At 44.2% G+C, this 14594-nt stretch overlaps 1 protein-coding gene and 1 pseudogene across 4 annotated transcripts in view; one reads left to right on the top strand and one right to left on the bottom strand.

The window, feature by feature from the left end:
• LOC124038594 (protein tweety homolog 2-like) overlaps positions 1-14594 on the top strand; it is a 157146-nt gene that overhangs the window by 124858 nt on the left and 17694 nt on the right. For all 4 annotated transcript variants that reach the window (XR_006839379.1, XM_046354643.1, XM_046354644.1 and 1 more), the window contains one exon: positions 7873-7945. Coding sequence is in view for 3 of the 4 variants with exons in the window: in XM_046354643.1 (XP_046210599.1) it covers positions 7873-7945 (73 nt within the window). In the remaining variant the exon portion in view is untranslated. The remainder of the gene's footprint in view (positions 1-7872; positions 7946-14594) is intronic.
• LOC124038592 lies at positions 9246-11064 on the bottom strand (annotated as a pseudogene).

Genomic DNA, 14594 nt, shown 5'->3' with positions numbered 1-14594 from the left:
GTTCTGTTACTGTTCTGGCCCTGTCATTGTTCTGTTACTGTTCTGGCCCTGTCATTGTTCTGTTACTGTTCTGGCCCTGTCATTGTTCTGTTACTGTTCTGGCCCTGTCATTGTTCTGTTCCTGTTCTGGCCCTGTCATTGTTCTGTTACTGTTCTGGCCCTGTCATTGTTCTGTTACTGTTCTGGCCCTGTCATTGTTCTGTTACTGTTCTGGCCCTGTTACTGGTTCTGTCTGTTACCCTTCTGCCCCGTAACTGTTCTGCCCCTGTTACTGTTCTGTTACTGTTCTGTCCCTGTTACTGGTTCTGCCTGTTACTCTTCTGCCCCGTAACTGTTCTGCCCCTGTTACTGTTCTGTCCCTGTTACTGTTCTGGCCCTGTCATTGTTCTGTTACTGTTCTGGCCCTGTCATTGTTCTGTTCGTGTTCTGGCCCTATTCTGTTACTGTTCTGTTCAGTTACTGTTCTGCCCCTGTTACTGTTCTGTTACTGTTACTGTTCTGTTCAATTCTTTAAAGTATTGTTTGGGCTGTCGGTGGAATTGTCTGCTTGGAGATTTGCCATGCCCATGCCCATTTCCAAGAACCATACATTTGTGGTTGATTTAATTGACTTGGAATCGTGCCATAACTGCCATTTCAAGAACCACCCCAGACTTCCTAGAGTGTTAATATACTGTAGCAAGTTAACATTTGACCTGTTTTATGGGTCTTAGATAATGAACATTAATTACAAATGCAGTTGACTGAAATATACATTTTCTTTTTTTACATTTCTGATCTGGAATAGCTTGATTTATTTAGTTCTTCATGTGAAGCTGTTTCAAGCCTGGTGTAGGGGAGGGCAGAAGGGAGTGAGGGAAGAAGGTAGAGAATTTCACTGGATAATGTAGGTCTATGTTAATATCTAAGAAATACTAAATGTACACACAATCAGTTCAGTATCTATAGTCATCCATAATGATTTCCAGTATGAGTACCTCAGCCCTGTGCTGTACAGTGAGAGGGATACCACATGGCACAGACACACATCATGCACACACACATATCATGCACAGACACACACCCACACATCAAAACTTAACTGACAGATTAAAGTCTGCTTGAAAGAGCCGCTAAGCTGCTAATGTTAGCTATCAAGCTAACAAAGTTAGTCCCAGATGAGTTTTCCAGTGGAGCCCTCTTTGACTGGAGAAGTAAATCAATCAATCATTCAAATTTATTTATAATGCCCTTCTTACATCAGCTGATATCACAAAGTGCTGTACAGAAATCCAGCCTAAAACCCCAAATAGCAAGCAATGCAGGTGTAGAAGCACGGTGGCTAGGAAAATCTCCCTAGAAAGGCCAGAATCTAGGAAGAAACCTAGAGGAACCAGGCTATGAGGGGTGGCTGGGTGGAGATTATAACAGAACATGGCCAAGATGTTCAAATGTTCATAGATGACCACCGGGTTCAAATGATAATAATCACAGTGGTTGTAGAGGGTACAACAGGACAGCACCTCAGGAGTAAATGTCAGTTGGCTTTTCATAGCTGATCATTCATAGTAACTCTACCATTCCTGCTGTCTCTAGAGAGTTGAAAACAGCAGGTCTGGGACAGGTAGCATGTCCGGTGAACAGGTCAGGGTTCCATAGCTGCAGGCAGAACAGTTGAAACTGGAGCAGCAGCATGACCAGGTGAACTGGGGACAGCAAGGAGGCATCAGGCCAGGTTGTCCTGAGGCATGGTCCTGGGGCTCAGGTCCTCTGAAAGAGAGAAAGAAAGAAAAAGAGAGAGAAAGCATACTTAAATTCACACAGGACACGGGAGAAATACTCCAGATAAAACAGACTGACTCTAGCCTCCTGACACAAACTATTAGAGCATAAATACTTGAGTCTGAGACAGTAGGGGTCAGAAGACACTGTGGCCCTGTCCGACAATACCCCGGACAGGGCCAAACAGACAGGATATAACCCCACCCACTTTGAAAAAAGAACAGCCCCCACACCACTATAGGCATATCTCCAAACACCAACTTACCATACTGAGACAAGGCCGAGTATAGCCCACGAAGATCTCCCTAACGGCACAACCCAAAGGGGGGTGTCAAAAGAATGACTGTTTCCAGTGCTGTAGGAGCTGTATCGACTACGTTTGTTAGGGACAAACTGGATCGTTCAGAGTTCCAATGTGGCAATTGTTTGCTTGTCGAGGATTATAGGCTTCAGGTGACTTCCTTGATCACGCAGGTCGCCAGCCTACGTAAGAAACTGGGGAAAATGCAGAGCGGAGTGTTTACCTTTTCTACGCCTGTGGCTGAATGGCATTTGTGCATGTTGGATGCATCTCCGTCTTGTCGTTAACCGACTGGCCGGTGTTGCCTGGAGTTCGTTCACCAGGGGAGCCATCTCCTGCCGCTCCTCCCCATCTGATAGTGGAGTCGAAGGAGCACAGCAATCGACAATGGTCGCATGTCACGAGCCGGGGAAGACAACGGCCTCCCGCAAAGCTGTCTAGACTCCCAACGAGAGGCCCTGGAGCCTGATCTTCCTGCACCTTCGTCACTGGGGGGTTACCTGTGTCTGCGGTCATTGTGCCTATTCCAACTCGTTCCCCTACGATTTCGAAGTCAACGTCGGCAACCTTCCGTCCCTGCTCTGGATTGAGCAGGGCTGCTTCATCTGTCAGAGGCACCATCCTGTGAATCATGGGAGTGGGGTTTCTCCATCTGTCAGAGGCACCAACCTGGGAAGCATGGGAGTGGGGTTTCTCCATCTGTCAGAGGCACCATCCTGTGAAGCATTGGAGTGGGGTTTCTCCATCTGTCAGAGGCACCATCCTGTGAAGCATTGGAGTGGGGTTTCTCCATCTGTCAGAGGCACCAACCTGGGAAGCATGGGAGTGGGGTTTCTCCATCTGTCAGAGGCACCATCCTGTGAAGCATGGGAGTGGGGTTTCTCCATCTGTCAGAGGCACCATCCTGTGAAGCATGGGAGTGGGGTTTCTCCATCTGTCAGAGGCACCAACCTGGGAAGCATGGGAGTGGGGTTTCTCCATCTGTCAGAGGCACCAACCTGGGAAGCATGGGAGTGGGGTTTCTCCATCTGTCAGAGGCACCATCCTGTGAAGCATTGGAGTGGGGTTTCTCCATCTGTCAGAGGCACCAACCTGGGAAGCATGGGAGTGGGGTTTCTCCATCTGTCAGAGGCACCATCCTGTGAAGCATGGGAGTGGGTGGATTTTCTTGTCTTTCTCGCCAGCCGTGATTTTGGGCAGCTCCATGGTAAGAAATGTGACTCTCCCTCGTGCAAAAACAATGACCTATCCCGGAGCTTGTGTAAATGGCATTACTAAGCTCCCGTATGTAACACACCAGGACATGGACATCAATTCCATATATATATATATATATATATGCCATTTAGCAGACGCTTTTATCCAAAGCGACTTACAGTCATGTGTGCATACATTCTACGTATGGGTGGTCCCGGGGATCGAACCCACTACCCTGGCGTTACAAACGCCATGCTCTACCAACTGAGCTACAGAAGGATCATAGTCCATGTGGGTTTTAATGACATTATGAAGGGCAGCTCTGGACAGTTGAAACTGGATTTCAAAGGGCTGATTGACTTTGCTTGACTCTAATAAAAGACCCATCATATCTGGTCATGTGCCCTCTCTGAATTGTGGCATTGAATGCTTTAGCAGGATTCTTTCTCTTCACAACTGGCTACGTGATTATTGCAGTTCAATGGGTGTAACTTTTGTTGACAATTTCGATACCTTTTGTAAACAAAAAAACGTTTTATAAGGAGGATGGGATCCATCCAAATCATTTGGGTTCCTGGATTCTTTCACAGCATTATAAGTCTGTATTGGGACAATGACTTATCAATGGGCCAAGGACAGCTCAGTTAAGTCCTACCATTGTGTCGCTGAGTCATCATAATGCTTTATCAAATGCACATTATACCAGGGGCATTGGTAGACACAATGTAAGTAACATAATTGATGTCCCTCTGACTGCCCTGAATGGCTCTGCTGATCCTACAGTTATTGTATGTAGCAAACATGTGCCTATGAACCAGATGTATGCTGTTAGCACTGAGGCTGTGTGCCCTAGTAGGAAGTCCACTGTGTGCAGCTCACCCTCCACTAACATAAATAACATGAGAATATCTACTTCTGCTAAGCTTCCCAGTAAAGCAATGAAAACAAGCAAGCATCCCAGAAAAGTCCTCAAAATGGCCCATGTTAACATAAGTAGCTTAAGAAACAAGGTTAATTCAAATGAATAACTTGCTAGTTGCTCAGAAATGCACATTGACAATACCTTTCATGATACAGTGGTAGCGATACAAGGTTATAACATTTACAGAAAATACAAATGCCAGTGGTGGAGGTGTTGCTGTTTATATTCAGAACCACATTCCTGTAAAGATGTTAAATACTGTTGAAGTAATATGGCTACAGGTTCATTTGCCTCACCTAAAGCCCATTCTTTTGGGAAGCTGCTATAGACCACCAAGTGCTTACAGTCAGTATCTGGATAACATGTGTGAAATGCTTGATGGTTTATGTGATATCAACAGAGAGGTTTCATCATGCTGGCCACTCAAAAAAAGCTTCAAACTGTAACCAGTGCCTGCAACCTGGTTCAGGTTATCAGTCAACCTACCAGGGTAGTTACAAACAGCACAGGAATGAAATCATCAACATGCATTAATCACAACTTTACTAATGCTGCAGAAATGTGCTTGAAAGGAGTATCCTGATCCATCAGATGTAGAGATTGCAATATAGTAGCAATATCTAGGAAAACCAGTTCCAAAGGCTGGGCCTAATGTAGTGTATAAGAGGTTATACATTAAGTTTTGTAGTGATTCCTGTGTTGTTGATGTAAAGAATATGTCTTAGTTTGTGGTGTGTAATGAGGAGCAAACAGACACATTTATGAAATTGCTTATTCCAGTTGCTAATAAGCATGCACCCATTAATGCAATGACAAAAAAATTGTATGGTTGAGAGGGATGAGGCTAAATAAATTGCCAGTAAGTCTGGCTGCACAACCGATTGGCAAACATACTGCAAATTGAGAAATCATGTGACAAAAAAATAAAAATAAACTACACCATGAAACAAACATAAATGACATAAAGAATGATAGTAAAAAGCTTTAAAGCACCTTAAATGAAATTTTGTGAAAAAAGTCTAACTTAGATCCATCATTCATTGAATCATATGGCTCATTCATCACAAAACCAACTGATATTGTCAACTGCTTAAATGTTTTTTCATTGGCAAGATTAGCAAACTTAGTCATGACAGTTTAGATGGAGAATTACTGAGGATAATAGCGGATGATATTGCTACTCCTATTTGCCATATTTTCAATTCAAGCCTACTGGAAAGTGTGTGCCCTCAGGCCTGGAGGGAAGCTAAAGTAATTACGCTACCTAAGAATATTAAAGCCCCCTGTACTGGCTCAAATAACCGACCAATCAGCCTGTTACCAACCCTTAGTAAAGTTTTGGAGAAAAAATGTGTGTTTGCTCCTCATTACACACCACAAACAAACAAATATTATTTACATCAACAACATAGGAATCACTACAAAATGTATTGTATGACCTCTTATAGACTATATTAGGTCCAGCCTTTGGAACTTTGATTTTCCTAGATATGGCTACTATATTGTGATCAATACATCTGATGGATCTGGGTACTGCTTTCAAGCACGTTTCTGCAGCATTAGTAAAGATGTGATTAATACATGTTACTGCCTTAATTTTGCCAGACCCCAGGAAGTGTAGCTGCTGCTTTGGCAGGAGCTAATGGGGATCTATAATAAATACAAATACACACACATCATACACACTCAGCATATAGTAAGCATGTAACTCATCTTGGCCCTCTGTGCTCGCTCCCTGTCTCACCATGTCATACTTTTTTGGTTACTACTTGATTCCATATTCATGGTTTTGATGTCTTGATGTCACTATTATTCTAAAACTTTTGACCGGTAGTGTACCTAGACACACACTATATATAGGCACACAAACACACATGTTTTCACTGCACTACAAGTTTGTGGTCACATGGTGATGATGTAATTTCCTGAAGGCATTAGTTCATAAGTGGAGAGGGGCTGGATTGGAGTTAGTGGGGCGTCGGGAGGGGCATGGTTTGGAGGTAGCAGGCAGGATGCATGTCTCATTGCCTGCATCATGAAGTTGTAAAGAGGCTGTTATCGACTGGAGGACAACAGAGATGATGTCCCCTGACATCTGTTCACTACAGAGATTTTGCAGTCTCTGGAGAGAGGACTTTTAAATGGCGAGGCAGAGTAACAGCCCTGACCTCACCATACAATATTATCACCTTACTGAGGGACTCACCATACCATATAATCACCATACTGAGAGACCATACCATATAATCACCATACTGAGAGACCATACCATATAATCACCATACTTTTGAGACCATACCATATAATCACCATACTGAGAGACCTCACCATACCATATTATCACCATACTGAGAGACCTCACCATACCATATTATCACCATACTGAGAGACCTCACCATACCATATTATCACCATACTGAGGGACCTCATCATACCATATCACCATACTGAGGGACCTCACCATATTATCACCATACTGAGGGACCTCACCATACCATATCACCATACTGAGGGACCTCACCATATTATCACCATACTGAGGGACCTCACCATATTATCACCATACTGAGGGACCTCACCATATTATCACCATACTGAGGGACCTCACCATACAATATTATCACCATACTGAGGGATCTCACCATACCATATTATCACCATACTGAGGGACCTCACCATACAATATTATCACCATACTGAGGGACCTCACCATATTATCACCATACTGAGGGACCATACCATATTATCACCATACTGAGGGACCTCACCATATTATCACCATACTGAGGGACCTCACCATATTATCACCATACTGAGGGACCTCACCATACAATATTATCACCATACTGAGGGACCTCACCATACAATATTATCACCATACTGAGGGACCTCACCATACCATATTATCACCATACTGAGGGACCTCACCATACAATATTATCACCATACTGAGGGACCTCACCATACCATATTATCACCATACTGAGGGACCTCACCATACCATTTTATCACCATACTGAGGGACCCCACCATATTATCACCATACTGAGGGACCTCACCATATTATCACCATACTGAGGGACCTCACCATACAATATTATCACCATACTGAGGGACCTCACCATACAATATTATCACCATACTGAGGGACCTCACCATACCATATTATCACCATACTGAGGGACCTCACCATACAATATTATCACCATACTGAGGGACCTCACCATACAATATTATCACCATACTGAGGGACCTCACCATACAATATTATCACCATACTGAGGGACCTCACCATACAATATTATCACCATACTGAGGGACCTCACCATACAATATTATCACCATACTGAGGGACCTCACCATACAATATTATCACCATACTGAGGGACCTCACCATACCATATTATCACCATACTGAGGGACCTCACCATACCATATTATCACCATACTAAGGGACCGATATGATATGTATTGTGCTTCGATGCTATGATTTTATTGCGATTTGATGTGAAAGATATTCCCCCATCACTAATGATGACATCATCATCTTTGATTATCACATCCTTGATGACTACACTATGACTATAGCAATTTGAAGCGTTCTAATGTTTGTTGGCCAGTGTTATAATTATTATAGTGTCTTATAAACAGTGTAATAATACCATACCGTTCTCTCTCTGTGTCCCTGCAGTATGATGGTGTTTGGGGTGCTGACATTGATCCTGAGCTGGGCGTCTCTGGGAGCTGACCTGGCCTCTGCTGTGGTGAGTGAATTTGACTCTGAGGCCTGTGTTCCAAATGGAACCCTAAACCCCAGGGGTGTCAAACATACAGCCGGATCCTGCCATCCAGAGCTACCCTCTCTAACCCTAATCTAGAGCACCTGATTCTAAAAATGTGCTGGTTAATAAACTGAACCAGGTTAGTTACAAATGGGGTTAAAGTGAAAACCTACAGGACGTTTGCTCTCCAGGAACAGGGTTGGGGTGAAAACCTACAGGACGTTTGCTCTCCAGGAACAGGGTTGGGGTGAAAACCTACAGGACGTTTGCTCTCCAGGAACAGGGTTAGGGTGAACACCTACAGGACGATAGCTCTCCAGGAACAGGGTTAGAGTGAAAACCTACCGGAGGGTAGCTCTCCAGGAAAAGGGTTAGAGTGAAAACCTACAGGAGGGTATCTCTCCAGGAACAGGGTTAGAGTGAAAAATGTTAAGGAGGGGGTAGTTCTCCAGGAACAGAGTTGGATTGAAAACCTTCAGGAGGGGGTAGCTCTCCAGAAACAGGGTTAGAGTGAAAACCTTCAGGAGGGGGTAGCTCTCCAGGAACAGGGTTGGAGAGCCCTGATCTTAGGAATATGGCAGCATATTGAAGCAACTCAGGACCATGTCCAACTGTTACTGTGCTAATCAATTCTCACCATGGCTGACAGCTAAGACAAATTGCTTTGGGGCCAAGAGGGTTCACTCTCAATTTGAAAGTATTCTTGTAGAGCAGGGGTGTCAAAGTCAAATGGACGGAGGGCCAAATAAAAAATTTAGCTACAAGCCGAGGGCTGGACTGTTCGAATGTTCATTGAAAATTTTTAAATGACGCATATAGTCTAGTGAACCTAATTGAACCTACTGAAAACCTAACAAATATATTCCAATATGATCAGATAAATAAAGCAATATTTTCTTATGGCTCTGTCAGTAATCTTTAATTTTCAACAGACACAAAAGACAAATTTCCTTTATATAAAAATCCCCATAACATGAACATTAAATGAAAGAAACCGGTATTCAAGGCACCATCAGTAGCCTATATTTTCTATTTTAGCAAAAGTGGGCTAAATTTACTTCAAAGAAAAAAACAATAATAGCAATTTTCTATCATCCACTCAACTGAAATATTTTTAAAATATAATTGGATTGAAATACAATAAAATAAAGTGCAAAAATCTATTAATCAAAAACAACACTTTGTTTAAGGAGAAGTAACATGCAGTGAAAACAAATATTAAACTTTAACTTTTAAACTTGAACTGAGTAAAAACTCTAAATATGTGATTGCACAGTAATGTTCACTTGTTTGAGGTTGAGGGTGATACTTGGTGGTGTCCCATCTTTTCCACAAGTTCATCAATGTTCGGGGTAAGGCTCTGAGCTGAGGAAATCCTCAGAATTGAGTGGAGGTGTTCAGCAGTAAGTCGACTTCTGTGTGATGTTTTGTTCAAGTTCATCAAAGAAAACAGTTGTTCACACAGGTATGTGCTGCCAAACATAGACAACGTTTGAGCAGCCTGGATGCGCAGCTGGGGCATTGTGTCGGGAGGAAACGGGCGAACTCCGCAGCACCCACTGCCGCATATTTTGCCCTCAGTGCATCATTGCATTGGAGGTCAATCAACTCCATTTGGAGGTTTGGTGGTGAGCTTTCCACGTCAACAGCAAATGGGTTACCGAGCAGTTCCAACCTGCTTTTTGTGCTTCAAAGTCAGCAAATCGGCGTCGAAAGTCAGCGGCAAGCATACCTATTTTATCAGCCAACTGTGCGCTCGGGAACGCACTGGTAGAGAGCTTCTCTTTCATGGTCTGGCAGCTGGGAAAGTGGCTCAAATTTTCTTTCCGCATCTGCGTCTCCCACAGAGTCAGTTTGGTTTTAAATGCCTTCACTGTACTGTACATATCAGAGATGACACGATCCCGACCCTGCAGCTGCAAGTTCATTGCATTCAGATGACTCGTAATGTCACACAGAAAAGCCATTTCACACAGAAACATTTCGTCTCGGAGTTGTGTTGTGTCTTTCCCTTTGCTGTCCAAGAACAGACAAATCTCCTCACGAAGCTCGAAACATCTTTGAAGCACCTTTCCCTGGCTTAGCCATCGCACCTCTGTGTGATAAGGCAAATCACCATGCTCCGTTTCTAACTCCGTCAGAAATGCCTTGAACTGGCGGTGATTCAAACCTTTGGCTCTGATAAAGTTAACTGTGCGCGTGATGATGCTCATTACATGCTCCATTTTCAAGGCTTTACCGCACAACGCTTCCTGGTGTATGATACAATGATAAGCTGTCAGCTCACCTGTCGCGTTTTCCTCTTGCATCTTTTCCCGTATCTTCGCAACCAGTCCGCTCCTGTGTCCACACATCGCAGGTGCTCCGTCGGTTGTCAAACCCACGAGTTTTTCCCAAGGCAGCTCCATCTCATTTACACATCTTGACACCTCTTCATACAAATCATGCCCCGTAGTTGTGCCATGCATAGGACGTAAAGCCAAAAACTCCTCTGTCACGCTTAGGCTGGAGTCCACTCCGCGGATGAAAATTGACAACTGGGCAATGTCAGAAATGTCGGTGCTCTCATCCACAGCCAAGGAATATGCAATGAAATCTTTTCCCTTTTTCACAAGCTGCTCTTTTAGATTGATGGACAACTGGTCTACTCTCTCGGCAATGGTGTTTCTGCTCAGACTCACATTTAAAAAGAGTTGCCTTTTTTCTGGGCAAACTTCGTCACAAACTTTAATCATGCAGTTTTTGATGAAATCCCCCTCCGTAAATGGCCGGGCTGATTTAGCGATCTCTTCTGCCAAAATAAAACTGGCCTTGACAGCAGCCTGGCCTTGTGATTTGGCTTTTTTGAACAGAGCCTGTCGAGATTTGAGGCCTCGTTTTAATTCCTCTGCCTTTTGTAGCCTTTGTTCCATGTCCATATTCTTGTTTTTGTCCGCGTGTTTCGTTTCATAATGTCGTCTCAGATTATACTCTTTCAGTACCGCCACACTTTCTCCACACAGAAGACACACAGGTTTTCCAGCTACCTCCGTGAACAAATACTCCGACTCCCACCTTGTTTGAAACCCCCGGTTCTCAGTGTCCACCTTCCGTTTTGCCATTTTTGATGGGTATCTGAAAGTTAATTTTACTGTGATGCTGACAACTGCTGTGCCAATAAATATTGAAATGAAGCAGCCTACTGCTCGGTGCGTCACCGTTGCATTGTGGGAAATGTAGTATTGGTGCGTGTAAAAGATCTGCGGGCTGCCGGCTTGCTGCGGTCTGCGGGCCGGTTCTAATAATAAATCAAGATCATCCCAGGGGCCGTAAAAAACCTTCTCGCGGGCCGGATGTGGCCCGCGGGCCTTGACTCTGACATATGTGTTGTAGAGTGTGTGTGTGAGTCTGTACTCTGTGAGAAATCACATTAAATAGTTTTCCGGCAGAAATCCTTAGGGATATGGCTTTATATGTGATCTGAATACGTATTCACAATGTGTTAACATAAAGCCATATTGCTTTACATAGTACTATGCACTTGCAATAATACTTGTCTATCAAGATGGCACCAACAGGGAGGGCTGCCTCGCTTATAGTTCGTAGCAAACTTTGCAGTATTTCATTTTTTATGTATTATTTCTTACATTGTTAGCCCAGAAAATGTTATGTGTTCTTACATACAGCCAGGAAGGACTGTTGGATATCAGAGCGGTGGTAACTCACTAGCACTACCAGCATTAGAACCAGGAATACAACTTTCCCGAAGCGGATCCTTTGTTCGCACCATCCAGAGCAATTGAACTGATTCCAAAGGCTGACCCAAAACAATGTTCAGTCCATGGTTAATAAAGTTGACGATCTCAGGGCAAGGGTTTCTTTCCAGAGAAACATCATACAGGAACTCAAGTCCTTTTTTTCACCCAACCTAGAATACCTCACAATCAAATGCCATCCGTATTATCTCCCAAAACAATTCTCTTTGGTTATAGTCATGGCCGTGTATATCCCTCCGCAAGACGATACCACGACGGCCCTCAAGGAACTTCACTGGACTTTATTCAAACTGGAAACCATATACATTATCATGAGGCTGCATTTATTGGAGCTGGAGATTTTAACAAAGCAAATTTGAGGAAACGGCTGCCTAAATTCTATCAGCATATCGATGCTGGTACTCGTGCTGCTTAAACACTCAACAATTGCTCCATTTTGCTCCTCCCTTCTTATAGGCAGAAACTCCAACAGAAAGTACCCGTGCTAAGGACTATTCAACGCAGGTCTGACCCATCGGAAACCACACTTCAAGATTGTTTTGATCACATGGACTGGGATATGCTCCAGGTAGCCTCCGAGAATAATATTGATGAATACATTGAGAAGGTGACTGAGTTTATCAGGAAGTGTTTAAGAGATGTTGTACCCACTGTGACTGTTAAAACCTACCCTAACCAGAAACTGTGGATAGATGGTAGCATTCGCGCACAACTGAAAGCGCGAACCACCACATTTAACCATGGCAAGGTGACTGGGAATATGGCAAACAGAGTAGCCATATATACAAACAGAGTAGTCATTCCCCCTGCAAGGCAATCAAACAGGCAAAACATCAGTATAGAGACAAAGTGGAGTCTCAATTCAATGGCTCAGACACGAAATGTATGTGGCAGGGTCTACAGACAACCACGGACTACAAAAGGAAAACCAGCCACTTCGCGGACACCAACGTCTTTCTTCCAGACATTCTAAACACGTTATTTGCCCACTTTGAGGATAGCACAGTGCCACTGACGTGGCCCGCTACCAAGGACTGTGGGCTCTCCTTCTCCGTGGCCGACGTGAGTAAGCCATTTAAGCATGTCAACACTTGCCGGCCCAGACGGCATCACGAGCTGCGTCCTCAAAGCATGTGAAGACCAGCTGGCCGGTGTGTTTACGGACATATTCAATCTCTCCCTATCCCAGTCTTCTGTCCCCACATACTTCAAGATGGCCACCATTGTTCCTGTACGCAAGAATGCAAAGGTAACTAAATGACTATCGCCCCGTAGCACTCACTTCTGTCATCATGAAGTGCTTTGAGAGACTAGTCAAGGATCATATCACCTCCACCTTACCTGTCACCCTAGACCCACTTTATTTTCTTACCACCCCAATAGGTCCACAGACGATGCAATCGGCATCACACTGCACACTGCCCTATTCCATATGGACAAGAGGAATACCTATGTAAGAATGCTGTTTGTTGACTATAGCTCGGCATTCAACACCATAGTACCCTCCAAACTCATCATTAAGCTCGAGACCCCGGGTCTGAATACCGCCCTGTGCAATTGGGTCCTGGATTTCCTAACGGGCCGCCCAAGGTGGTGAAGGTAGGAAACAACACCTCCACTTCGCTGATCCTCAACACTGGGGCCCCACAAGGGTGCGTGCTCAGACCCTTCCATACTCCCTGTTCACCCATGAGTGCGTGGCCAAGCATGCCTCCAACAAATCATCAAGTTTGCAGACGACACAACAGTAGTAGGCTTGATTACAACAAGGACGAGATGGCCTACAGGGAGGAGGTGAGGGCTCTGGGAGTGTGGTGCCAGGAAAATAACCTCTCACTCAACGTCAACAAAACAAAGGAGATGATCATGGACTTCCGGAAACAGCAGAGGGAGCACCCCCCTATCCACATCGACGGGACAGCAGTGGAGAAGGTGGAAAGTTTTAAGTTCCTCGGCATACACATTACTGACCAACTGAAATGGTCCACCCACACAGGCAGTGTGGTGAAGAAGGTGCATCAGCGCCTCTTCAACCTTAGAAGGCTGAAGAAATGTGGCTTTTCACCTAAAGCCCTCACAAACTTTTACAGAGGCACAATTGAGATCATCCTGTCGGGCTGTATCACCGCCTGGTACAGCAACTGCACCTCCCACACCCGCAGGGCTCTCCAGAGGGTGGTGCGGTTTGCCCAACGCATCACCGGGGGCAAACTACCTGCCCTCCAGGACACCTACGGCACCCGATGTCACAGGAGGCTATCAACCAAGGCTATCAACCACCCGAGCCACTGCCTGTTCACCCCGCTGTCATTCAGAAAGTGAGGTCAGTACAGGTGCATCAAAGCTGGGACCTAGAGACTGAAAAACAGCTTCTATCTCAAGGCCATCAAACTGTTATATTGCCATCACTAGCACAGAGAGGCTGCTGCCTATATACATAGACTTGAAATCATTGGCCACGTTAGTAAATGGAACACTAGTCACTTTAATAGTGTTTACATATCTTGTTATGCATATCTTACACTCATGTCATATATATATACTGTATTCTATACTGTTCTACTATATCTTAGTCTACTCTGACATTGCTTGCCCATATATTTATATATTCTTAATTCCATTCCTTTACCTAGATTTGTGTGTATTAGGTATATGTTGTGAAATTGTTAGATATTACTTGTTAAATATGGCTGCACTGTCGGAACTAGAAGCACAATCATTTCGCTACACCCGCAATAACATCTGCTAAACACGTGTATGTGACCAATACATTTTGATCTGATTTGAATGGAGAGGGTATTTTCTCAACCAACATTTCTTACCCCTTACTGCTGTCTGAAAAAAATGTGATTGGATGTCTGTCTTGAGTCAGATTC

The sequence above is a fragment of the Oncorhynchus gorbuscha genome, linkage group LG06 (genome assembly GCF_021184085.1).
Source record: "Oncorhynchus gorbuscha isolate QuinsamMale2020 ecotype Even-year linkage group LG06, OgorEven_v1.0, whole genome shotgun sequence".
Taxonomy (NCBI): Eukaryota; Metazoa; Chordata; class Actinopteri; order Salmoniformes; family Salmonidae; genus Oncorhynchus; species Oncorhynchus gorbuscha.
The sequence above is the reverse complement of the archived record's forward strand: the minus strand, read 5'-3'. Positions and strand labels throughout refer to the sequence as shown.